At 47.3% G+C, this 24676-nt stretch overlaps 1 protein-coding gene and 1 long non-coding RNA gene across 3 annotated transcripts in view; one reads left to right on the top strand and one right to left on the bottom strand.

The window, feature by feature from the left end:
• Positions 1 to 16219, bottom strand: part of LOC141073762 (HLA class II histocompatibility antigen, DQ beta 2 chain-like) — a 52152-nt gene extending 35933 nt beyond the window's left edge. The window contains exons 1-3 of the mRNA XM_073561163.1: positions 16157 to 16219; positions 15966 to 16050; positions 14424 to 14501 (exon numbers count right to left, since the gene is read on the bottom strand). Of these exons, the coding sequence (XP_073417264.1) occupies positions 14424 to 14501; positions 15966 to 16050; positions 16157 to 16219 (226 nt within the window). The remainder of the gene's footprint in view (positions 1 to 14423; positions 14502 to 15965; positions 16051 to 16156) is intronic.
• A 135-nt stretch (positions 16220 to 16354) lies between these two features.
• Positions 16355 to 23524, top strand: LOC141073868 (uncharacterized). 2 transcript variants are annotated; one of them, XR_012227080.1, is made up of 2 exons: positions 16355 to 16753; positions 22498 to 23524. It is a non-coding gene; the product is annotated as an uncharacterized lncRNA (long non-coding RNA). The 2 variants fall into 2 exon arrangements; XR_012227081.1 differs by lacking the exon at positions 16355 to 16753 and adding an exon at positions 17202 to 17322.
• The last annotated feature ends 1152 nt before the right edge of the window (positions 23525 to 24676 follow it).

Genomic DNA, 24676 nt, shown 5'->3' on the forward strand with positions numbered 1-24676 from the left:
TGTGTGACACGACCTGCAGGCCGGTAACTAAAACAGCAAGACCCGGCACATGTAACTGTCCTGTGTGACACGACTCGCAGGCCGTTAACTAAAACAACATGACACGGGGAAAGGGGAAACAGTTACAACGTTGGGCCCTGCGATAGGGAACGGGGACGTGGAGACCTCCTGCACTCCCCTGAGTCAGTGTCCCTCACACTCCTAACGTTCCCTATACAGGCTCCTCACCTGTCGCCAAGCCGGAACCTGTCACCCTAGCACACCCTACACCTATCCCTTGCTAGGGAGCTGGGTGGTGCAGGCACTGGCCCCACTGCTGTACTAATACACACCAGGGAAAAATACAAACAGGGAAACATCACTTAGCTTTGCTCTGTTGCTATTGCTCCCAGCAACAGAGTCCACCACCAGAATGCAGCTTTCCTCCAGAATAGCTGCTACTTCTCCAAGCTTTGTCAGAGCTGCAAGGAACACCTCTCTGTAATTCCTTCCTTCACCAGACTTTACACCAGAGCTCCCCTCAGCTGCTCGCTGTAGTTCCTTCCTTCACCAGTCTTGGTTGGAAATGAGCATTATCACCAAGAGTGAGTGAAACCACCTGCTACACCTTTATAGGCAGGACCCAAGAAATCACACCTGCTTCATTATCATGTTCAATAACACTAACCACCACCGGGGGCAAACTAGAACAAAAGACACCACCGTGCAATAACCCCAATGGCCACCGGGGGCAAAACCAACTCCAAGCAACCAGCTCAAAGGAAAAAAAAAGGTTACTTATTCAAAACCTGTCATAATCCAGCATGGATCATGACACCTCGTGTGTACGGAGCGGAGCAGCGTGTGCGCGCGAGGTGTGCGGAGCGGAGCCGCGCGTGTTCGAGGTGTGCGGAGCGGAGCCGCGCGTGTTCGAGGTGTGCGGAGCGGAGCCGCGCGTGTTCGAGGTGTGCGGAGCGGAGCCGCGCGTGTTCGAGGTGTGCGGAGCGGAGCCGCGCGTGTTCGAGGTGTGCGGAGCGGAGCCGCGCGTGTTCGAGGTGTACGGAGCGGAGCCGCGCGTGTACGGGTTGTACGGAGTGGAGCTGTGTGTGTATCGGGCGTACAAGATGGAGTCCTGTGTGTACAAAGTTTACGGAGCTGAGCTGTGTGTGTATGGAGCGGAGCAGAGCCGTGTGTGTATGGAGCAGAGCCGTGTGTGTACGGAGTGGAGTCACGTGTGTATGGAGTGGAGCCACGTGTGTGCGAAGTGTACGGCACAAAGACGCATTTGTACAAGGTTTACTGAGTGGAGCGATGTGTGTACAAGGTGTACAGAGCGTGGCCACGTGTGTAAAAGGTGTACGGAGCAGAGCGGAGCTGCGTAATAACGTTACTACTAAATCAAAATCAGTACAATTACATGTTTCCACATTTTTTTTTTTTTTTTTTTTTTAGGGAAAACGGAACCCAAACCAATATACTATTAACCCAATTCTAGCAAATTATTATTTTTACATCATAACATACACATTGCATCAACACACACTCTGGCTTCACCTAATGCATTCATTCAGTTAGCAGGAAATGTTCTCATTTACATATAAACAAACAGACTTTGGGTAACCACATATTTGTATTGCATGCTAATACTGCACTTAGGTGTAGGTGCAAAGGTATACCAAGAACAAAAGACCGACATTAACAAACAAACATTCACTGAAATCATTTCTTTAACATATACATTCTTCAAAACCCAATATGCACGGGAGCTCCCCTCCAAAAAAAAAACAAAAATAAAAATGTGAAAAACTCAAAAAATAAAAGTTAAATAAAATTTGTTCGTAGGTAGATGGACTCCTGTTTCAGTACTGCAGAAACAAACTATTTACTGTGCACACATGTTAATTAAATGGCCAAGGGTTTCTTCTCTTTCTTCTCCCACTCCTGCAAACAAACAAAAGGTTAATTACACCCCCCCCATCCAACATTTAGTGGACTGAAAAGAGAAAAACAGTTCCATTTAAAAACCTAGAATGCTAAACACAGTACAAACAAAACTGAAAGAATGAGCTCATAAAAAATAGAACGGAGCCGCGTGTGTACGGAGCGGAGCAGCGTGTGTACGGGGTGTATGGAGCAAAGCCGCATGTGTACAAGGTTTACGGAGTGGAGCCATGTGTGTACTGAGTGGAGCCGTGTGTGTGTGCGCGCGAGGTGTACAGAGTGGAGCCACGTGTGTACGAGGTGTACGGAGCGGAGCAGTGTGTGTGCGGGGTGTACGGAGCCGCGTGTGTACGGGTTGTACGGAGCGGAGCCGCGTGTGTACGGAGTGGAGCAGCTTGTGTATGGGGTGTACGGAGCGGCGTGTGTAAGGGTTGTACGGAGTGGAGCTGTGTGTGTATGGGGCATACAAAATGGAGCCCTGTGTGTACGAAGTATACGGAGCTGAGCTGTGTGTGTATGGAGCGGAGCAGAGCCATGTGTGTATGGAGCGGAGAAGAGCCATGTGTGTATGGAGTGGAGCCACGTGTGTATGGAGTGGAAACGCGTGTGTACGAGGTGTATGGAGCAAAGCCGAATGTGTACAAGGTTTACGGAGTAGAGCCATGTGTGTACAAGGTGTACAGAGCGTGGCCACATGTGTAAAAGGTGTACGGAGCAGAGCCGCATGTGTACGAGGTTTACAGAGTGGAGCCATGTGTGTACTGAGTGGAGCCGTGTGTGCGCGAGGTGTACAGAGCGAAGCCGTGTGTACGAGGCATAAAAAGCAGAACCGTGTGTGTATGAGGTGTGCGGAGCCATACGTGTACAAGGTGTATGGTGGGGTGCATCCATACCTCCCAACAGGACAGTCCCAATTTTGAGAGAGTCTGCCCCTCTGCCCCGGCCGGGAGCTTACTTTTCCCACGGACACAGGAGTACACGGCGGAGCCCCGAGGAACACTTTAAAATTCGCACATGACGTTCCACCGGAAGTGACGTGCAAGAAGCTGACCGGAAATGAGGTAATTTCGGGAGGAGATTGTGACGGAACCATGGAGGCACTTCAGGGAATGCTTCAGATCCATCACCGTCTCCTCCGACAGCGAAGACAGCGGGATCGCCTTAGAATCGGGGATGCCGGCCATGTGAGTGGATCATGATATGTCCTGCATCGGGAGCCTCAGGTGGGCACTACAATGGGAGCCGGGCCCGCTATAGTATCTTTATAGAATCTCTCTCTCTCTAATCTTTCTCTCTCTGTTCTTTCTTTCTTCTCTTTCTTTATCTCTATAATATTTCTTTTTCTTTTTTTTCTCTGCTTTTTCTTTCTCTCTCTGTTCTCTTTCTCTCCTTCTGTTCTTCCTTTCTCTGTTCTCTTTTTTTCCCTTCATTCTTTCTCTCCTCTCTTTCTCATCTTTCTCTCTCTTTCTCTGTTCTTTCTCCTATTTCTTTCTCTTTGTTCTTTCTTCCACTCTTTCTCTCTCTTCTTTTTTTCTGTCCACTCTCTCTCTTTGTTCTTTTTATTTCTTTCTCTGTTTTCGTTCCCCTCTTTCTCTCTCTGTTCTTTCTTTCCCCTTTCTCTGTTCTTTCGCTCTGTTCTCTCTCTCTCTCTCTGTTCTCTCTTTCCCCTCTTTCTTTCTCTGTCTCTCTCCGTTTTTTTCTGTCCCCTCTTTCTTCCTTTCCCCTTTCTTTAATCGGTTGTTTCTTTCTCAGTTCTCTCTTTATCTCTGTTCTTTCTTTCCCCTCTTTCTCCCTCTCTGTTCTTCCTTTCTTTCTTTCTTTCCCCTCTTTCTTTTTTTCTCTCTGTTTTTTTCTGTCCCTTTTTTCTCTCTCTTTCCCCTCTTTCTTTCTGTTTTCTTTTTTTCTCTCTCTCTGTTCTTTCTTGCTTTTCCTCAGTACCAGTCAGTGTGCCCACTGTACCGGTAGAATATGAGGGGTAGGAAACTAGGTGGTACTGGTCACATTGAGCCTTTCATACTTTATACTGGTGTATAACCATATGCCCTGAGCACCCCCATAAAGTGGGCCAGCCCCAGACAAAAGGGTACAAACAAATGACTATTACTATCGGTCCAAGTGGACAATTATATACATAAAGATAATGATGTCCCTGTGCCAAGCAGTGCGGAGGATCAGAATACACTGAGGAGACCAGAGCAGCAGGGTATGGGGAGAATTATATGGGGCCCATTATGCTGTATGAAGTAATATATGGGGGGGCCCAATATACTGTATGGGCATTATATGGGGCCCATAATACTGTATGCAGTAATATATGGGGCCCATAATACTGTATGGAGCATTATGTGGTGATAGGGGATGACTTTGTTTGTTGTGGATCTGACCGCTGGGGCCTCCATGATCCTGGGAAACGTAGCTTTGAAGAGCACCATGTAAATGCAGCTGTGGTCAATCATACGCACTGTGGTGCCATTGACATGTGCCTCTTCAAATAACTCCTATAAGAGAATGATGAGGGGACGACAAAGTATAGCAAAAATTCACTGATCGGGGCTGAGTGCTATAGTTTGTGGGCTGGTGGGATTTGTGTTGCAGGGCTGCATTTCTGTCCCAGTCCGGCCCTGTGCCAGGCCTATTATTGCTATTAATGATCCTTGTTCTGGATACTTGTGTTGTTCTTGTATGTGCATGTGATGGCGCTGACATCCTTGTGTTTGGACAATTTTTTTTTCAAAATGTCCACTATTGTACTCGGTTTTACAATATAGATATAAAAATTTACTTTGTGTGCGGGGGGCGTCATTTTGCTGTTCGCCTCAGGCAGCAGAGAGGCTAGGTTCACCCCTGAGTGTAGGGGAGTGGGTCCAGGAAGGAGGACCGGCTGTGTTTCCGGGCCGGAACTAAGAAGGCTGTCACCCGTGTTCCCAGGGGTACGATTGCAGGCCAGGACCGACCTTTGACCAGGCAAAAAGGGGGCGGGTCGACAATAATACAAGCGGTGCAGGTAAACAAGTGGCACTGGGCGGGAAGAGAGACGAGACATAGGAGGGAGGAGCCGAGCAGACCTCTCCCCTCAGATGTGAGTCAGCACTGTGGAGAGAGGAGAGACAGGACCTGACCTGACTGAGCAGAGGGCCCCGACTGTGTGCTCGGAGCAGAAGCCTCTCTCCAGGCCGCTGCAGAACGCGGGCCACGGTGCACCTCCAGGCGCAGCACCCCCCGTGCTCTAGGCGGCACTTCCCCACGGGCAGTCCACATACCACCATCGACCCTGTCAGCGGGATAGGCTGCCGTCTCTGCTCTGCCCCACACTGCAGATGCGGCCTCTGCATCGGGACCCGCGGCCGCCTCCGCTCTGCCCCACACCGTGGCCTCCACATCGGGACCTGCGGCCATCTCCGATCTGCCCCACACTGCGGCTGCGGTGTGTGGTCCTGACCCGAGTGGAGGTGGACGATGGACACACCGTCACCCTGGGAATGAACGTACTAAAAGAATTTGGCAGCCTCCATCTCAGTGAACCGGCCCAAGAGACTCTGAAACAGTGGAGCACCCACACCCCCCAGGGGAAGGTCTTCCAACAGTTGATGCGTGGGACGCAAGTCCAGGAGACCTGCCAGGAGGGGGAAGGGATGGGCAAAGTGATCGAGCCCATGGCGGCACAGCTCGTATAACCACCTGGTCAGACAGTGATCTCGCTACCCGTCTGAGCCCATGTACCCTTGGACGGAGTGGAGGTGCAAGTGGAGCCATCGTTTCCCGAACAGCTACCCCCGGGGCTTCTGGTTGCCCGCGCCCTGGCTTCCGTGAGGCAGGGGACAGTGCTCATATGCTGCGTCAATCTGGAGGACCAAGATATCATTGTGAGAGCCCGCAGCGAGATGGCCAAGATGGTAAAGCCACTGGAGGTGGTGTCACCACCCCCGAAGCTGCAGCTAGGGCTATGCCCGGGGAACCCCTGGGCCTCGACTGTAAACTCAACCCAGACTTCGAGGCCCTTACCTGCTCAAGAGGGCCGAGCAATCTTGGAACAAATGCAAGAACTCTCCGGACTAGGCCAGTTCCAGGTGCAACAGGTGGAGGCTCTCCTAGGCCAATACAGAGATGTATTTGCCCGCCACAAAGATGATTTTGGCCGCACGACAGCCATTACTCACGGAATTCCCTCCGAAGGAACGGCCCCTATCAGAGAACGCTACAGGCAGATTCCCCCGCAGCTATATCAGGAGGTGAAGACACTGTTGGGCCAAATGTTGCGAAAAGGGGTTATCCGAGAAAGTCAAAGCCCCTGGGCCGCCCCCATCGTGCTGGTACGGAAAAAAGATGGCACGTTGCGTTTCTGCGTGGACTATCGAAAGCTGAACGCCTGCACCTTCAAAGACTCATCCGCTTCCCCGTATAGAGGAATCCTTGTCTGTCTTGGGAAAGGCGAAATACTTCTCCACCCTGGACCTGGCCAGCGGATACTGGCAGGTACTCATGTCGGAACAGGACCAGGCCAAAACAGCTTTCATCCTGCCCATGGGGGCTGTTTGAGTTTAACTGAATGTCCTTCGGCCTGGCCAATGCCCCTGGGACCTTACAACTGCTAATGGAGCGGTGCTTGGGTGACCTGAATTTCGAGGCCACTAATCTACCTGGACGACATTATCATCTACGCCGCCACATTTGAGGGCCACCTGTACCGCCTAGGCCAGGTGCTCGGCTGACTACAGAAATACCGGTTGAAGTTGAAGCCCCAAAAGTGCCATCTGTTCCGCACGGAGATTAAGTATCTGGGACGTCATTTCCGCCGAAGGCATAAGACCGTCTCGGGAGAAGGTCACTGTGATACAGGAGTGGCCTACTCCCGAGACGGTAAAGGATGTGCGGGCATTTGTGGGTCTGGCTGGATATTACCGTTGTTTCGTGAAGAATTTTGCCCGCCGAGCCCGGCCACTGCAAGACCTGTTGAAAGGAACCCTGGCCGGCGCCAACAGTTGGAAGATTCAATGGCAAGAGCCGAAGGAGGAAGCCTTCCAAGACCTCAAAGCAGCACTTACGAAGGCCCAGGTGTTGGCTTACGTGGATTTTTCGCAAACGTTTGTCCGACACACCGACAGGAGCTTGCAAGGGCTGTGTTGTCCCAGATGCAGGACGGAAGAGAGAAGGTGATCGCCTACGCCAGTCGGTCCCTTCATGACTCCGAACGCAATCCGGACTACAGCTCCTTTAACCCCTTAACCCCCAAGGGTGGTTTGCACGTTAATGACCGGGCCAATTTTTACAATTCTGACCACTGTCCCTTTATGAGGTAATAACTCTGGAATGCTATTGATCCCGGTGATTCTGACAATGTTTTCTCATGACATATTGTACTTCATGTTAGTGGTAAAATTTCATTGATATAACTTGCGTTTATTCATGAAAAAAAATGGAAATTTGGCGAATATTTTGAAAATTTCGCAATTTTCCAACTTTGAATTTTTATGCTCTTAAATCACAGAGATATGGCACAGAAAAAAAACTTAACATTTCCCACATGTTTACTTGACATCAGCACAATTTGGGAACCAAAAATTTTTTTGTTAGGAAGTTATAAGTGTTAAAAGTTGACCAGCTATTTCTCATTTTTACAACACCATTTTATTTTTAGGGACCACATAACATTTGAAGTTACTTTGAGGGGTCAATATGATAGAAATTACCCAAAAGTGACACCATTCTAAAAACTGCACCCCTCAAGGTGCACAAAACCACATTCAAGAAGCTTATTAACCCTTCAGGTGCTTCACAGGAATTTTTTGAATGTTTTAAAAAAAAGGAACATTTAACTTTTTTTTCACAAAAAAATTACTTCAGGTCCAATTTTTTTTATTTTACCAAGGGTAACAGGAGAAATTGGACTGCAAAAGTTATTGTACATTTTGTCCTGAGTACGCTGATACATGATATGTGGGGGGGTACCACTGTTTTGGCGCATGGCAGAGCTCAGAAGGGAAGGAGCGCTGTTTGACTTTTTCACTGCAAAATTTGCTGGATTTCAGATCGGACGTCATGTCACATTTGGAAAGCCCCTGATGTGCCTAAGCAGTGGAAACCCCCCACAAATGACACCATTTTGGAAACTAGCCCTCCAAGGAACTTATCTAGATGTGTGGTGAGCACTCTGAACCCCCAAGTGCTTCACAGAAGTTTATAACGCCCGCGCGTGAAAATAAAAAAATATTTTTTCCACAAACATGATCTTTTAGTCCCCAATTTTTTTATTTTGCCAAGGGTAACAGGAGAAATTGGACCCCAAAATTTGTTTTTCAATTTGTCCTGAGTATGCCGATACCCCATATGTGGGAGAAAACTACTGTATGGGCACACGTCGGGGCTTGGAAGGGAAGTAGTAACGTTTTGGAATGCAGACTTTGATGGAATGGTCTGCGGGTGTCATATCGCGTTTGGAGAGCCTCTGATGTGCCTAAACTGTTGAATCCCCCACAAGTGACCCCATTTTGGAAACTAGACCCCCCAATGAACTTATCTAGATGTGTGGTGAGCACTTTGACCCCCAAGGGCTTCACAGAAGTTTATAACGTAGACACAAAAATAAAAAAATCATATCTTTTTCCACAAAAATTATATTTTTGCCCCCAATTTTTTATTTTCCCAAGGGTAACAGGAGAAATTGGACCCCAAAGTTTGTTGTGCAATTTGTCCTGAGTAGGCTGATACTCCATATGTAGGGGTAAACCACTGTTTGGGCGCATGGCAGAGCTTGGAAGGGAAGGAGCACCATTTGACTTTTTCAACGCAGAATTGGCTGGAATTGAGATCAGATGTCATGTTGCGTTTGGAGAGCACCTGAAGTGCCTAAACAGTGGAAACCCCCCAATTCTAACTCCAACCCTAACCCCAACACACCCCTAACCCTAATCTCAGCCCTAACCCTAGCTCTAACCCTAACCCTAATGGGAAAATGGAAATACATTTTTTTTATTATTTTTCCCTAACTAAGGGGGTGATAAATGGGGGTTTGATTTACTATTTATGGCGGGTTTTTATGTTTGGCAGTTGTCACACGCTAAAAGACACTTTTTAGAGCTATAATTTTTCCATATTTTAACCCACCGAGTCATGTGAGGTCTTATTTATTGCGGGACGAGTTGATGTTTTTATTGGTACCATTTTCGGGCACATGACATTTTTTGATTGCTGTTTATTCCGATTTTTGGGACGCAGAATGAACAAAAACCAGCATTTCATGAATTTCTGTTGGGGGGTGCGTTTACACCGTTCCGCGTGTGGTAAACAAAAAAAATTGTTACTAAGACACTGGCAGTAAAAGACACTAAAGCTCATCACAGCAGCCAGTTTCTCCAGACCTTAGTGGAAAAAGTTCTGCAAGATTCTAAACTCAAAAAAGAACAGGTTCTTGCTACTGTAACTGATAATGCTTCAAACATGATAAGTACAACTACACTAATGAATGAGCATAATGAAGGTGAACAGCAGCTAGAATAACATTTCACATTCAGTATGTTGGAGATGGAAGGCCCCAGTCCTGTTCCCATAACGAAGGAACAAACAGATATTACTACAGAAGAACAGCAAAATGATTCTTTGCAATTAGATGATCTTGTTAAAGCTGCTTCACACCTCTTTCCTATTCATCACATGCCCTCTGGTGTGCACACACAGGCAGCTGGCAATAAGAGATAAGTCTGCAAGAGGGACATGCTGGAACTCTGATTAGCAAAGTGAGGAAAATGGCTATTGATGCCAGATCCCTAAAATTGATTCCATCTTGAAGAGATGTGCTGGAAAAGGACAATTGTGGTTCAAGCCACTTGGTGGGGCAGCACCTATTTCATGATTGAGCGATTGCTTGAGCTGACACCCTTCCTTGTAGATATGGCCAACCCTCAGGTAACACTACATGGAGGTCAATGGACACAGGTGGCTGAATTGAAGGAATTGCTTCATCACCCATTTACAGTGACTAAAAAGTTACAAGCTGAGGATTTAACTTCTGGCATTTTTATAAAGGAGTGGAAGAACTTGTTCTTTTGCCTGTTTAAATCGCAGATGGCATTGCTGCTTCAATGAAAAGGAGAGAGACACAGCTATTAGAAAATAAAATTCTTCTGGCAGCTGTTTATGTGGACCCGAGTCATCGTATATTGCTGGATGATCAACAGCTTACTAAAGGAAAAGAAGCTTTGATTGAGGTAGCAGTTAGGATGAGTGGGCTATAGGACGACCAAGAGCAAGAGGACTCGGGTCCTGCCGTTCCTTCCTTCATCCCCTCATCATTTGAGGAATTTGATTTTGACAAGTATTTGGATGACATGGAACAGGCAAAGCATTGCCACAGGGAAAAAGATTCCACTCCCATAGAAAACAGATTGACCCTATTTCAGTAACATTTTTCACTTGCTCTCAAAGAAGTAGAAGAGTTCAATCGTTCATCAAAACTGACTGTGCACAAGGCAATTCCTTTATACCCTGAAATTGTAAGAGATGTTGCCCATGTGGCTACTGCTTTGCCACCAACCCAAGTTAGTGTAGAGAGGTTGTTCTCTAGCCTTAAAATAATTAGGTCAGATTTGAGGTCATCTATAAGGAAGATCTGATGGAGGTGATACTATTTCTCAGAAGAAATTTATAGACTGCACAAATGCTATTCAGTACGTTTGGTTGAAAACTTTTTTTCCCCCACTTTACTGCATAGTGTATAATAAACTAAATATGCAAAAGTTTTTTGTTCTAAAGTTGTTTTCCAATAAATATATTTTATGTTCTTTCTAAATGGCTTGATTATTGTATCATAATAATGATTGAAAGCCTGATGTTACCATTTTACTACAGTAAATTTATCACAAACATGAGCCATGTATGAGGGAGTTGGAGTCGGAGGTTTGGCTTACTGACTCCACAGCCCTGGTTGTCCGGTGGCTCTAGCTGACGGGATGATGTGGGATATTAGGGGTAGTAGTCCAGCGGCTCTGATGGGATGATGTACGATATTAGCGGTGGTAGTCCGGTGGCTCTGGCTGACGGGATGATGTGGGATATGCTTAGCTACTTACCGGTAGCTGTGTTTTTTCAGGAGTCCATGGCAGCACCACGAGACCACGAGAGAGGGGATCCGCCCTTCAGGGACAGGAAACCTATAGACATAAAAAGGGCGGCCCTCTCCCTTGCCTCAGTTGGATTACAGAGCCCCCGGCCGCGCCTCCTCCGGTCAGCTCCTCCTATGGGCGCATGACGCTGCATGCGATCAGCATACCCTATATTTAGCGTTGGGTACGCTGGCCGTGCGCTGGTATGCTTTTGCCGGCGTATGCGCCCTTTTGGCGCTGCGCCGACGTGCGCCAAACGCACCGTGTTGCATTTTTGTGCGCCAAAAGCATACCAGCGCACGAGCTTAGCGGCGGCCCTGCGCCACTTAACGCTAGTGTGAAACTAGCCTAAATGATGGGTCTGGATCTAGTCGCTGCTTTGATGAATCTGACTACCCAGTAATTGCGCGCTAAGTTACAGTTGTATAGTGCTCCTAGAGCCGAAATCTGGACTCTAACTCGTGGTTAGACTCATCTCTAACCCCTTCTGCAGGAATTCCAGTATCTGGTTAATACGAACTTTCTGACCAACCTCCGCCCCCGAGAATGATGAGAATTTTTTCTAAACTGATATAGATATTTGTCGTAGAAGCCTTCCTACTTTTCAATAGGGTGTTGACTAACCCTCGGGAGAAGCCCCTCCCCCTCAGTAGTGCAACTTCAAATTTCAAGCCGCTAGATGTAGATTGGACACTCGCGGAATGCAAAACTGGACCTAGGGAGAGGAGATCTAGGAGCTCCGGTAGAATTAATGGCTGGGAAACAGACATCTTCCTCAGCCAAGGAAACCACGGTCTCCTGGGCCAGAATGGTGCTATCAGGATAACACGAGCCCTGTCTTCTCGACTATTCCTCAGCACTATCGGTATTAGATTCAGTGGGGGGAAGGCGTAAGCCAGGTCGAAGTTCCATGAGATCAGGAGAGCGTCCACTGCGTACGGGTTTTCTCTGGGATCCAAAGAACCTAACTGATGTAACTGTTGGCAAACAAGTCTATGTCTGGGCACCCCCACATGTGCACGATCTGTTCGAAGATGGCTCCATTCAGTACCCACTCTCCTTGTTTGAGCTCGTTGCGGCTTAGGAAATCGGCCCTGATATTGTGTTTTCCTTTTATATGGAGGGACGCAAGTGATATTTGATGAACCTCGGCTATCTGAAAGATATGCTCTGTCACCTCTATTAGCGATCTGGACCGAGTTCCCCCCTGATCGTTAATATAGGCCACCGTTACCTGATTGTCTGAGAGTAGCCTGACGTGTCCGCCCTGTAAGGACATAAGGAAACCACTTAGAGCCTGCTCCACCGCTAGCAGCTCTTTTAGGTTAGATGAGCAGTTTCGTTCAGATGGTGTCCACACCCCCTGGACCCACATATCTCCCATATGCGCCCCCCAACCTCTGGGGCTAGCATCCGTAGTTATGATTCGAGAGATATTATTTACCCAGCAAAGTCCCCTACGTAGGTTTGGCATGTGTATCCACCATCGTAGCGATTGTATGGTATCGACGGATAATGTAAATCGACTCTAGGTGACCCTCTAGCCAACGGGTTTTGTGCAACACGTCCCACTGCAAGGTGGTGTGGTATTGGGCCCAAAGAACTGCTGGTATACATGAAGTGAGCCCAGCAGCGACATTGCCCCCCTTAGTGTGACCGATGGGTTATTTATCACCCTGAGGCCATGTGCACACGCTGCGGTTTTTGCTGCGGTTCCGCTGCAGTTTTGACCGCAGCAGAACTGCAGCAGTTCTGCAGACAGTGTACAGTAGCATGTTATCCTATGGGATTAACATTCTGCTGTGCACATGCTGCGGATTTTTACCTGCGGAAAAGCTGCGGTTTTTTTTCCGCAGCATGTCAATTGTTTCTGTGGATTCTGCTGCGGTTTGCCACCTATTCCATTGTCCAGGTGGCAAACCGCAGGGCAAAACCGCAGGCCAATCCGCAGGTCATTTTACCTGCGGTTCCGCAGATATGAATCTGCAGTGTGTGCACTTAGCCTGAGTGTCTGTTGCTGAATACTGCCCACTTTTGATTCCGGTAACCGACATTCTTGTATCTTAGAATCTAAGACAAGGCCGAGGAACTGCTGAACTTCCAGGGGCTGCAACCGTGATTTTTTAAAATTAATAATCCATCCTAAAGGTACTGTCACACTTAGCGATGCACCAGCGATCCCGACCAGCGATATGACGCGGTCAGGATCGCTGGTGCATCGCTAAGTGGTCGCTATTGAGCTGACACACAGGCAGATCTCACCAGCGACATCGCAGGGGTCGGGGGTCGCTACTTACCTGTCAGACGCGGCGATCCTGACGTCCTCCCACCCGCGTCGCTCGTCTACAGAGCAGGAAGCCCAGCAGGAAGCTGACGACGAGAAACGGTCCAGGACGTTCTCGCTCGATCAGCGATAACCAGCGGGGGAGCGGTCGGAAGACATAGCGATATCGCTAGCAATATCGCTATAACGTCACAAAAACCAGTGATGTTATAGCGATATTGCTAGCAATATCACTTAGTGTGACAGGCCCTTCACTCCTGAAGGCTGGATATTACTTTCCCTAATTGGGCGGTGCAGTGTGATTCTGAGTGTCCCACAATTAGCAGATCGTCTAGATAAGGGATCACAAGAATGTCCTGTCCTGGATGGGTAGAGGGTATTCTTAAACCCCTGGTAAAGGATACACCTAGCTACATTCAAGACACAACTGACCTACTGAATAAACTAGCAGCAATAGGTCCCCTACCAGAAGGAACCATCCTAGCCACCATGGATGTGGAATCTTTGTACTCTAATATCCCACACCAGGATGGATTAAATGCCTGCAAAGTCTTCATGGAAAGACTATTGGGTTATTTCTGTGCTGTCTTTTGTATAAATATGTTATCCTTCAGATTTTGTATTAGTCTAGCGTAGTATCGAAAGCTTGCAACTTGTTACCATCTTTTCAGTTAGCCATTAAAAGGTATCAACCACTGAGGACTCTCAATTCTAAATATTCTTCTATCTACTGGCTAACACGGTACAAAGATATATATCTTTCCTGTATCACTGTTCATGTAAGTGTGCCATAACTTCTGCCATAATTTTAGTGAAAACTCGGGGTGCAACGGCGACCCCGAAGGGAAGCGCCCTGAACTGGAAATGGTTTACCATTCCACCCAAAGAAACTGCTCTTAGAAACTGTTGGTGGTCTACGTGTATCGGGACATGATAGTAAGCGTCTTTAAGGTCTAAAACCACCATGAAGCACCCGTTGAATAACAGCTTTATGGCAGATCTTACAGACTCCGTTTTGAAAGAGCGAATTAAAATAAATTTATTGAGGCCTTTGAGATTAATAGTGCGGAAGGAGCCATCTGGCTTCTTGACCAGAAAGAGGGGGGGGGAGTAGAATCCCTTACCTCTTTGTACCTCTGGAACTTTCACCAGGACCCCCTTCTGCTGAAGTTCCCGGACCTCAGACTCTAGCGCCAGTTGTTCTGTAGGTGAAGAACGAACAGGAGTCAAAATAAATTAGTTATTAGGTGTTTTCTGTAATTCGAATTTTAGCCCCGCCTTAATGACGCTAAGAATCCAAGAGCTATTTGAAATATTTATCCAGGCCGGATAGAAGTGTAGAAGTCTGCCTCTGGCAGTCATTGCGGTTTTCTGTGGTCACGGGAGGAATTGAACATAAATCCTCTACCTTTTCTCTTGTTGCTGTCGTATCTGGTTCTGTCTAGTCGACCTTCTTTGGTCAAACCACCTTCTATTAGAATCCCGCCTGTATTAGGGTCTCCCCAAGTAAGGGAACCGTTTTTTTTGCTATTGCCCACCTTTTCCAAAAGCTCATCTAGCACTTAACCAAATAGATGTCCTCCTCCACACGGAATATTGCAGTTTTGACCTGGCCTGCATGTCTCCTGGCAAACACTTCAGCCATATAGCTCTGCGGGCAGCATTAGAAAGGGCCGCCGGTCTGGCTGCAAGTTTTACAAAGTCCGCTGATGCGTCCGAAAGAAGCGCCGTTGCACCCTGGATCATAGAAAGGGAGGATAGAATCACATCTCTAGGGACCTTGTCCTTGAGCTGTTCCTCTAGGCGGTCAAGCCACACCATTAAAGAACGGGCTGTACACGTGGCTGCAATAGCTGGCCTAAGACATCTCGCTGTTTCCCAAGACCCTTTAAGGAACACATCAGCCCTTCTGTCTAGCGGGTCTTTTAAACTACCTAAGTCCTCGAATGGTAGAGAGGTTCTTTTACTAACTTTGGCCACAGCCGTGTCTAGTTTTGTGGCCTTATCCCATGCGGCTGATGCTGTCTCCTCAAACAGGTACCTCCTTTTAAACGCTGGCGGTAAAGAGCCCTTCCTTTTGGTTTTTTTTCCATTCCCGAGTAATCAGGGAATTTATTTTGTCAATCACAGGAAAGGATCTACAGGTTTCCTGTCTAGTCCTTTAAACATCACATCCTGCATGGATCTTTCAGAAAGCGGCTCTTCAATCCCCATAGTACTGTTCACCGCTTTTACAAGCCGATTTATCTGGTCAAGCGGGAAGCATGAGTGGCCTGCTCTGGCCTCCGAAGATGACGATGATGAAGGGGATGAATCTGATGAATCTGATTTTAGTTCCCCTGAGTCACTCCCAGAACTTGAAACCAGGGTCCTGGGATCTTCCTCCCTAAACCGTCTTTCCTGTGAAAGGGTTTTAACTGTACCCGTGACCTCCTGTCTGACCATTTCCCTCAGAGTGGTGGTAAGGTTTGGAGTCTCTTCCGCTACTAAGTTCTGAATGCACGGTCTGCACAGCTTTTTCCTGTGGCCATCTGGGAGTGGAACCCACACTCAGCACACTCCCTGTGCTTAGTTTTAGCGGAACTCTTTCTCCTGACAGATAAGGAGAGAGGGAACATAAGGAGAGACAACATATCACCAAGTTAACTTTCTCGGAGATCACTTACCCGTGACATGAAAATGAGTGGTACCATAGTCTGAGGGGGGTCCATCCCAGCCGATGATACATTTCTGCGGCCTGAGGACTTCTGACTGGTCTTAGCTCCTGAAAGGCGGCTACTGCCACTAGACCGCCATTGAGAAGCTGATCCATGGGGCTTCTGAGAGAAGGTGCTGCGGGTCTTCCGGCGAAAGATACTGCTGCTGCCTCTCTTGCTACGGTGAATCCATTTAAGAAATGGGCCTGGAAGCACCTGGACATTATGGCAGCTGTTTTAAATAGCCGGCCTCCCCCAATGATACCCTCCCCGGATGGGGCCAGCAGGCGAATCCAGGTGGCCGGCCCGGTACTATAATGCGTGCTGGTACGCCTCCCTCCACCGAGACAGCACCCACCGCCAGACTGCGTCCGCCGGGTGAAATCTCCCCCCGCCCGCTGGCGACCCCCGGTCCGCTGCAGTGCCGCGCTGCCCGGCCGCGTCATCAGGGACCGCCCCCTTCTGGGGCGCGTCACTCGCCGAGACCGCACCGTCGCTCCCCCATCACACGGCAGAGCAACGCGCAGACACCATGCACCGCCACGGCCGGGAGAACCTGCCCAGTCACCACCAGCGGGCAAGGATCCGGGAGAAAAAAGCGTGGCGACGGGCCCCTTAAAGTCAACCCTCCCCCTGGAGGGTGCTTTGCCTTGTTGCCGCGTCACCAGCAGTCCCCCTGCCGTGGGTGCTTTCAGGACACCCCCGCTACCTGGGCCGGCCTGCCGGACCTGGGCATATCCATGTGTCTTCATCCTGAGGTATGTCAGAAAGGGGTTTCCCTGTCAGGTACAGGAAACCAACTGAGGCAAGGGAGAGGGCCACCCTTTTTATGTCTGTAGGTTTCCTGTCCCTGAAGGGTGGATCCTCTCTAGTGGTCTCGTGGTGCTGTCATGGCGACTGAATAAATTAGGGGTAGTAGTCTGGTGGCTCTGGCTCACGGGATGATGTGGGATATTAGGGTCAGTAGTCCGGTGGCTCAGGCTGATGTGGGATATTAGGGGTAGTAGTCCGGTGGCTCTGGCTGACCAGAGGATGTGGGATATTAGGGGTAGTAGTCCGGTGGCGCTGGCTGACAAGATGTGGGAAATTAGTGGTAGTAGTCCGGTGGCTCTAGCTGATGGGATGATGTAGGATATTAGGGGTAGTAGTCCAGTGGCTCTGATGGGATGATGTGGGATATTAGGGGTAGTAGTCCGGTGGCTCTGACGGGATGATGTGGGATATTAGGGGTAGTAGTCCGGTGGCCCTGGCTGACGGGATGATGTGGGATATTAGGGTCAGTAGTCCTGGGCCTGACCTGGGCATATCCATGTGTCTTCATCCTGAGGTATGTCTGAAAAGGGTCTCCCTGTCAGGGACAGGAAACCAACTGAGGCGAGGGAGAGGGCCGCCCTTTTTCTGTCTGTAGGTTTCCTGAAAAACAGAATTGGGCATACTTCTGGGCCATAGAAAGCAATCGCGTATGCTGGCGCATGCGCAATACTGCTATTCTGCTTTGCCCACAGTTGGGCAAAGCATACTGTGCATGCGCGAGAGGCCATTTGAATGCGCACGTGCCAAAACTCTACACGAACACAGAAATTCCACGAAAGGAATGCGAAGAGCAAGCCAACAGAGGGGGAGAGACGGACAATAATCCCCGCCCATCAAACCGACCATATTAACATACAGCGCGGGAGGAATAAAAACGGTATTTATGAATCATACGAGGGTAGTCAAGGGGCATCAAAAGTACTTGTGTAATGCATAGGTGACACTGAATTGAATATTTTTACCTGGTAGCCCAAAAAAGTGGTGACAGGTTCCCTTTAATTGAACAAAGCAAGCTTCAAGGACTTCTGTGGAATTCATAATAAACTTCTGTAGGACTCAATTTATTTTTCCAATTAAAATACTTTCTTTCCCCAATTAAAATAGCTTCTTTCTTAGGTAATGTAAGAAGCCATTCGTATTTTTTTTAACCCCTAAGTGATGGGGCCAATTTTTCAATTTTTTAAATTCTGACCAGTGTCAATTTATGTGGTAATAACTCTAGAAAGCTTCAACAAATGCCATTGATTTTATAATTTATAATAATGGTAAATGTAGGTTGATATGTTTTGTGTTTATTTACAAAAAATATCAGAAACGTGACAAAAATTTTAAAAAAATAGCAATTTTCAGACTTTGAATGATTATCCCTTCAATCCAGATAGTCATAGCACACAAACATTAATCAATAACATTTCCCACATGCCTGCCTTGCATCAGCACCATTTTTAAAACACTAAAGGGAATCTGTCACCTCATTTTGGCCTATGAGATGCGGCCACAGCCAACAGGGGCTTATCTACAGCATTCTGTAATGTTTTTATTTTCCCAAGGATAACAGGAGAAATTGGACCCCAAAAGTTGTTGTGCAATTTGTTCTGAGTAGGCTGATACCCCATATGTGGGGGGGGGGGGGGCACTGTTTGGGTGCATGGCAGAGCTTGGAAGGGAAGGAGCACCATTTGACTTTTTCAACGAAGAATTGGCTGGAATTGAGATCAGACGCCATGTCGCGTTTGAGAGCCCCTGATGTGCCCAAACAGTGGAAACCCCCCAATTCTAACTCCACCCTAACCCACCTCTAATCTCAACCCTAACCCTAATGGGAAAATGGAAATAAATACATTGTATTATTTTCCCCTAGGGGGTTGATAAAGGGGGGTTTGATTTACTATTTATGGCGGTTTTTATGTTTTGCAGCTGTCACACGCTAAAAGACTCTTTTTATTGCAAAAAATAGTTTTTGCATCACCACATATTGAGAGCTATAATTTTTCCATATTTTGACCCACAGAGTCATGATAGGTCTTATTTTTTGCAGGACGAGTTGATGTTTTTATTGGTACCATTTTCGGGCACGTGACATTTTTTGATCGCTTTTTATTCCGATTTTTGGGATGCAGAATGAAAAAAAACAGCACTTCATGAATTTCTTTTGGGGGGGGTGCGTTTACACCGTTCCGTGTGTGGTAAGATTGATGAAGCGATTTTATTCTTTGGGTCAGTACGATTACAGCGATACCTCATTTATGTCCTTTTTTATGTTTTGGCGCTTTTATACAATAAAACCAATTTTATATAAAAAATAATTATTTTTGCATCGCTTTATTCTGAGAGCTATAACTTTTTTATTTTTTCGTTGATGATGCTGTAGGGCTACTCGTTTTTTCCAGGACAAGATGACGTTTTCAGTGGTACCACGTTTAAAGCATTGTTTTTTGCCTTTTTTTTTTTTTTTTTTTTTTTTTTAAGGGGTTCACTAAAGGGGTTAACTAGTGGGACAGTTTTATAGGGCGGGTCGTTACGGACGCGGTGATACTAAATATGTGTACTTTTATTCTTTTTTTTATTTACAAAAAAAAAAAAGAATTTATTAGGGAATATTTTTTTATGTATTTATTTAGGAATTTAAACATTATTTTTACACTTTTTTTTTTTAAATTTTATTACTTTGTCCCAGTGTGAGACATTACTATAAAGTGTCAGATCGCTGATCTGACACTTTGCAGTGCACTGTGTCAGATCCACTGTGTCAGATCAGCGATCTGACAGGCAGTGCAGGAGGCTTCTCAGTACCTGCTGAGAGCAGGCACTGAGAAGCCTTCTCCCTGCAGGACTCGGAAGGCTCTTGCGGCCATATTGGATCTGGGGGCCTGCAGGAAGGAGGCCCTTGGAACAACACGATCACATTGCGTTGTTCCGAGGGGCTCAGGGAAGCATGCCCCCGGATTCAATATGGCCCCTGTGTTTGATCGCAGTGTGCCAGGGGTTAATGTGCTGGGTGTCAGCTATGATAATCAGCTGACACCTGGCCGCAATCAGCTGCGCTCCCCCTGGGAGTGCAGCTGATCTTGATGACATACTATCCCGTCCATGGTCATACGGGCCTGGATCACGTGGATGGGCTAGTACGTCATAGGTCAGGAAGGGGTTAAAAATGTAGCAGTAATTTTTAATTTTTTCAAGGAAATTTACAAAATTTTTTGAGGGACCGATCCAGATTTGAAGTGACTTTGGGGGTGCTATATATTGGAAAACCCCAAACATGATGCCATTTTAAAAACGTCACCCCCTGACATATTGATAACTTCTGTCAGTTTATTAACCCTTCAGGTGATTTTCAGGAATTAATGCAAAGTGGTATAGCAGGAATGAAAAAGTGTTTGTTTACCACCTAAATGTCGCTAACTCCTGAACTGACCACTATATTCGGGAGACTCTAAGGCCGCTATTTGGCCATGAACTGCTATGGCAAACATCAGGACCACACAATCATGAACTCGCTGTGTCAATTAGATTAAAGAGGGAGCTCCCACAATCTATTAGCATGTTGTCAGCTATAGTGTACAGCTATCATCTGCTGGATTGTCACCTGTATGGGGATGATATTCTCTTAGGCTATGTGCACACGGTGCGGATTCTGCTGCGGATCCACAGCAGAACTGCAGGTGATGTACAGTACCATTATAGCCTATGGAAAATTGAAACCGCAGTGCAGATGGTGCGGATTTTTCTGCGTGGTTCTTGCAGCGGTTTCAAATCTGCAGAAAGAATTGACATGTCAATTCTTTGTGCGGATTCCGCTGGGGTTTGCCATCTGCTCCATTGTGGAGGTGATAAACCGCAGGCTAATTCGCAGGTCTTTTGACCTGCGGATTTTGCTAAATCCGCAGACCAATCCGCAGCGTGTGCACATAGCCTTATATTTCAGGACAGTAAAAAGATAGGGGAAATATAGTCATTTAGCCAACCTCCCAATATGAAAAGCAGGCTAATATTTTGTTAGATGATCCAAAATGTTATAAGGCTAGTTTCACACTAGCGTTTTTGAGCGCAGTGACGGCCTGCGCACGGCTGCTGCTAAGCCCCGCCCCCTGTCGCGCCTCCGCCGGTAGCTCCGCCTACCGGCGCATGACGCTGCATGCGCCCTGCGTCCCCTATCTTTATCACTGGGGGCGCAGGCTGTGCGCAGTATGCGTTTGGCGGCGCATGCGCCTTTTTGACGGTGCGCCGGCACAACCAAACTGCAGCAGGTTGCGTTTGGCGCAGGTCGGCGCACCGTCAAAAGGACGCATGCGCCGCCAAACGCATACTGCGCACGGCCTGCGCCCCCAGTGATAAAGATAGGGGACGCAGGGCGCATGCAGCGTCATGCGCTGGTAGGCGGAGCTACCGGCGGAGGCGCGGCAGGGGGCAGGGCTTAGCGGCGGCCGTGCGCGGGCCGTCGCTGCGCTCAAAAACGCTAGTGTGAAACTAGCCTAAGAGATTAACATTCAATCCCTTAAGGTACTGTCACACATAGCGATGCACCAGCGATCCCGACCAGCGATATGACGCGGTCAGGATCGCTGCTGCATCGCTAAGTAGTCGCTAGTGAGTTGCTACATAGGCAGATCTCACTACCGACATCGCTGGGGACGGGGTTCGCTACTTACCTGTCAGACCAGGCGACCCTGCGTCCTCCCGCCCGGCTCCACGCGTCCAGTCCTGGACGTTCTCGCGCGATCTGCAATAAGCAGCGGGCGAGCGGGTTGTAGGTAAGTATCAGACATAGCGATATCGCTAGCAATATCACTATAACGTCACTAGTTATAGCGATATTGCTAGCGATATCTCTTAGTGTGACATGCCCTTTATCCTCTTTTCAGAGTCTTTTGGTTGATATTTTAGACAAGGCTTATCTACAGGGAATCATCTCTAAGAAATTATTGGATCAAATTCAAAACAACAAACCTAGACTTCCTGCCTTATATTTAATAGCGAAAATACACAAAAATCCGATGGACCCTCCCGGCCGCCCCATTATATCAGGTAACAACGGACCCTGTGAACTTACTGGGGAAATTATTGATTATTTTTTAAAGCCTCTGGTGGCGGAGTTACCATCTTATATCAGGGACACCACGTCGGCCTTACAGAGGCTTGATCTGGATGAGAATACTTTGATTGTGACAGCCGACGTGGAGTCCCTGTATACATCTATTCGCCACCAAGATGGACTAAAGGTGGCTGAATTTTTTCTAAGAAGCAGTTCCATAGATAAAACTTTGATTGAGCTAATTGACCTTATTGGACTTCTTATTGACACATAATGTGTTTATTTTCAATGGTCATCATTATCTCCAAATACAGGGTACAGCGATGGGGGCCTCTTGTGCCCCCTTGTACGCCAATTTATTTCTTGGGGCATGGGAGAGGGAGGTGTTCCAGAGTGACCTCATCCAGGAAATGGACCATGTCCATAACTGGATGAGGTACATTGATGATGTTCTCTTCTTTTGGGATGGCCCCTTGGAAGGTCTTAACAATTTGATTAAACAGTTAAACAACAACAATAAGAACATTAAGTTAACCTTTCAATATGGTAAAAAGATAGATTTTTTGGATATTAAATTGAGTATCAATTCAAATGGCCTTATAAGCACAGCTATCCTTCGTAAAATCACTGCCACTAATTCTTTTTTATCAGCAGATTCTTCTCACCCGATTTCCACCATTCGTGGAATTCCCATGGCACAGTTTCTTCGGGCAAAGAGAATATGTTCAGAAGATTCCTTTCAGAAACAAGCCATGGATCTTACAAGGAGATTTACTGACAGAGGATACAGCAAAAGGATGATATAAAGAGGTTATGTGAGAGCAGTTAAAACTTAAAACGCAATGAACTTTTGTACGGATCTTCAGTTTCTAAGAAACAAAAAAATCAGGATCAAGTACGTTTTATCAGTACGTACAATGATAAATGGAATGATCTAAAAGGAATAATCCAAAAGCATTGGAAAGTTTTAATATTGGATGGTACCTATCTTGAACCGTTTGTTACCTGACCAACCATCTTTCGTTGCAAAGAGGTCAAGAACCTTCAAAGACACGTTAGTTCGTAGTCACTTTGAACCTTCAGCCAAAAAAAAAAAAAATCGGAGATTGGAACGCCAGGTTTTTTCCCTCATGGTCTCTGCAAGGCCTGTTTAAATCATACGAAAGCTACTGCATTCTCCAATTTTGATGGATCTCATAAATTTGAAATAAGGAAACATCTTAATTGCCATTCCGTGGGCGTAATTTATTACGCGCAATGTCCCAGTCAGAAGATATATATAGGCCTCACCACAAGGGAGCTCAAGGTAAGAACTCGCAAACATGTCAGACATAGAAAAGGCCAAAGATTGTGATGAGATTATTTCCTTAAAGCCACTCCCTAGACACTTCAAAGCTCATCATAATTGCAATGCTAGAGGTTTGGTGATTAAGGCCATAGATCAAATCAACCTAGGATCGAGGGGTGGCGATTTAGGTAGAGTACTTGCTCAATGTGAAAGCAGATGGATCTATCGGCTGGGTACTCTAAGTCCAAATGGTTTGAATGAAACCCTAGGATTTTCAGCTTTTCTTTAAATTATTCTAATTCTTTACATAAGATGTATTTTTATGGGTTGGGTTGAGGTTTATTTTATTTTTTTCTTTATTTTTGAAATAAAGATTAAAGTGTTTTTAGCATATATTCTTTATTAATCATTTTTATATTCAACTAGCTGAAGAGAACAGCGCTGCCCAGGCATAGTAACTAACTGTGGTTAGTTATAACAAATTATAATTATCCTCCATCCAATAGTCCCATGCCCATATGCCCATCATACATATCCACCATCCCATAGTCGAGTGCCCATATACCCATCATACATACCCTCCATCCCAAAGTCCTGTGCCCATATACCCATCATACATATCCACGATCCCATTGTCCAGTGCTTATATACCCATCATCAGAGGTCGCATTAACGCCTGTCTGGGCGTCTATGACGCACAGGCAGGCGAAAAAACGCCTTCAGATTAGTACGATACGTTCACGGGATGCATCGTTCTAACCTACAGTGGCAGCGAGTTGGACGGAGCTGGGGAAAGGGCAGTATCAGAGCTGCACTTGCGCTCAGTGACAGGCTGTCTACATTGCAGCTGCACTTGCGCTCAGTCCTTCCCTCTCCTCCTTCTTCTTACTTGAAGTATCCCCGCCCCCACCACGGGCACCGGAAACACACTCGGCGCCCCGAGTTATTGTGCGCGGGAGAGCGAAAGATGGCGGCAATATGTACCGGGTGAGCGGTGAGTGCCGGGTCCTCAGCCCTCGGGGACTGTGGGGAGGGCTGTGTGCTGCTCGTCCATGCTCCTGTCGGCTGTAATGGAGTGCGGGCCGCGGTGACCGGCCACAGGCCTCCATGCTGCCTGCTCCCCTCACTGTGCTTCCTGCCCGGCCTGCAGGGGGCGCACGAGGCATGTTGTGTCCCTGTACGACCCCCGGCGGTCTCCCTTCTAGCAGTGGGTGATGTTCTGGAATCTTCTATATGTGAATGGACTGATTTCTGTCCGGGGCATTTTATCTCTTTAACGCCCCCAGTTTCTGGTCCCGGTTCTGTTCCGATTCCCGATTCATCTCCACAATATGGAAAAATCAGCAAAATACGCGTCTGCGGAATGTTCCCCTTTCCAAAGTTGCAAGCGGATTTAAATCCCTTTTATAAGGTGTCTTCAGAGGTCGCATTAACGCCTGTCTGGTCGTCTATGACGCACAGGCAGGCGATAAAACGCCTTCAGATTAGTACGATACATCCACGGGACGCATCGTTCTAAGCTACAGTGGCAGCGAGTTGGATGGA

The sequence above is a fragment of the Dendrobates tinctorius genome, unplaced genomic scaffold, assembly GCF_039654945.1.
Source record: "Dendrobates tinctorius isolate UK_male_01 unplaced genomic scaffold, ASM3965494v1 ptg000315l, whole genome shotgun sequence".
Classification (NCBI taxonomy): Eukaryota; Metazoa; Chordata; class Amphibia; order Anura; family Dendrobatidae; genus Dendrobates; species Dendrobates tinctorius.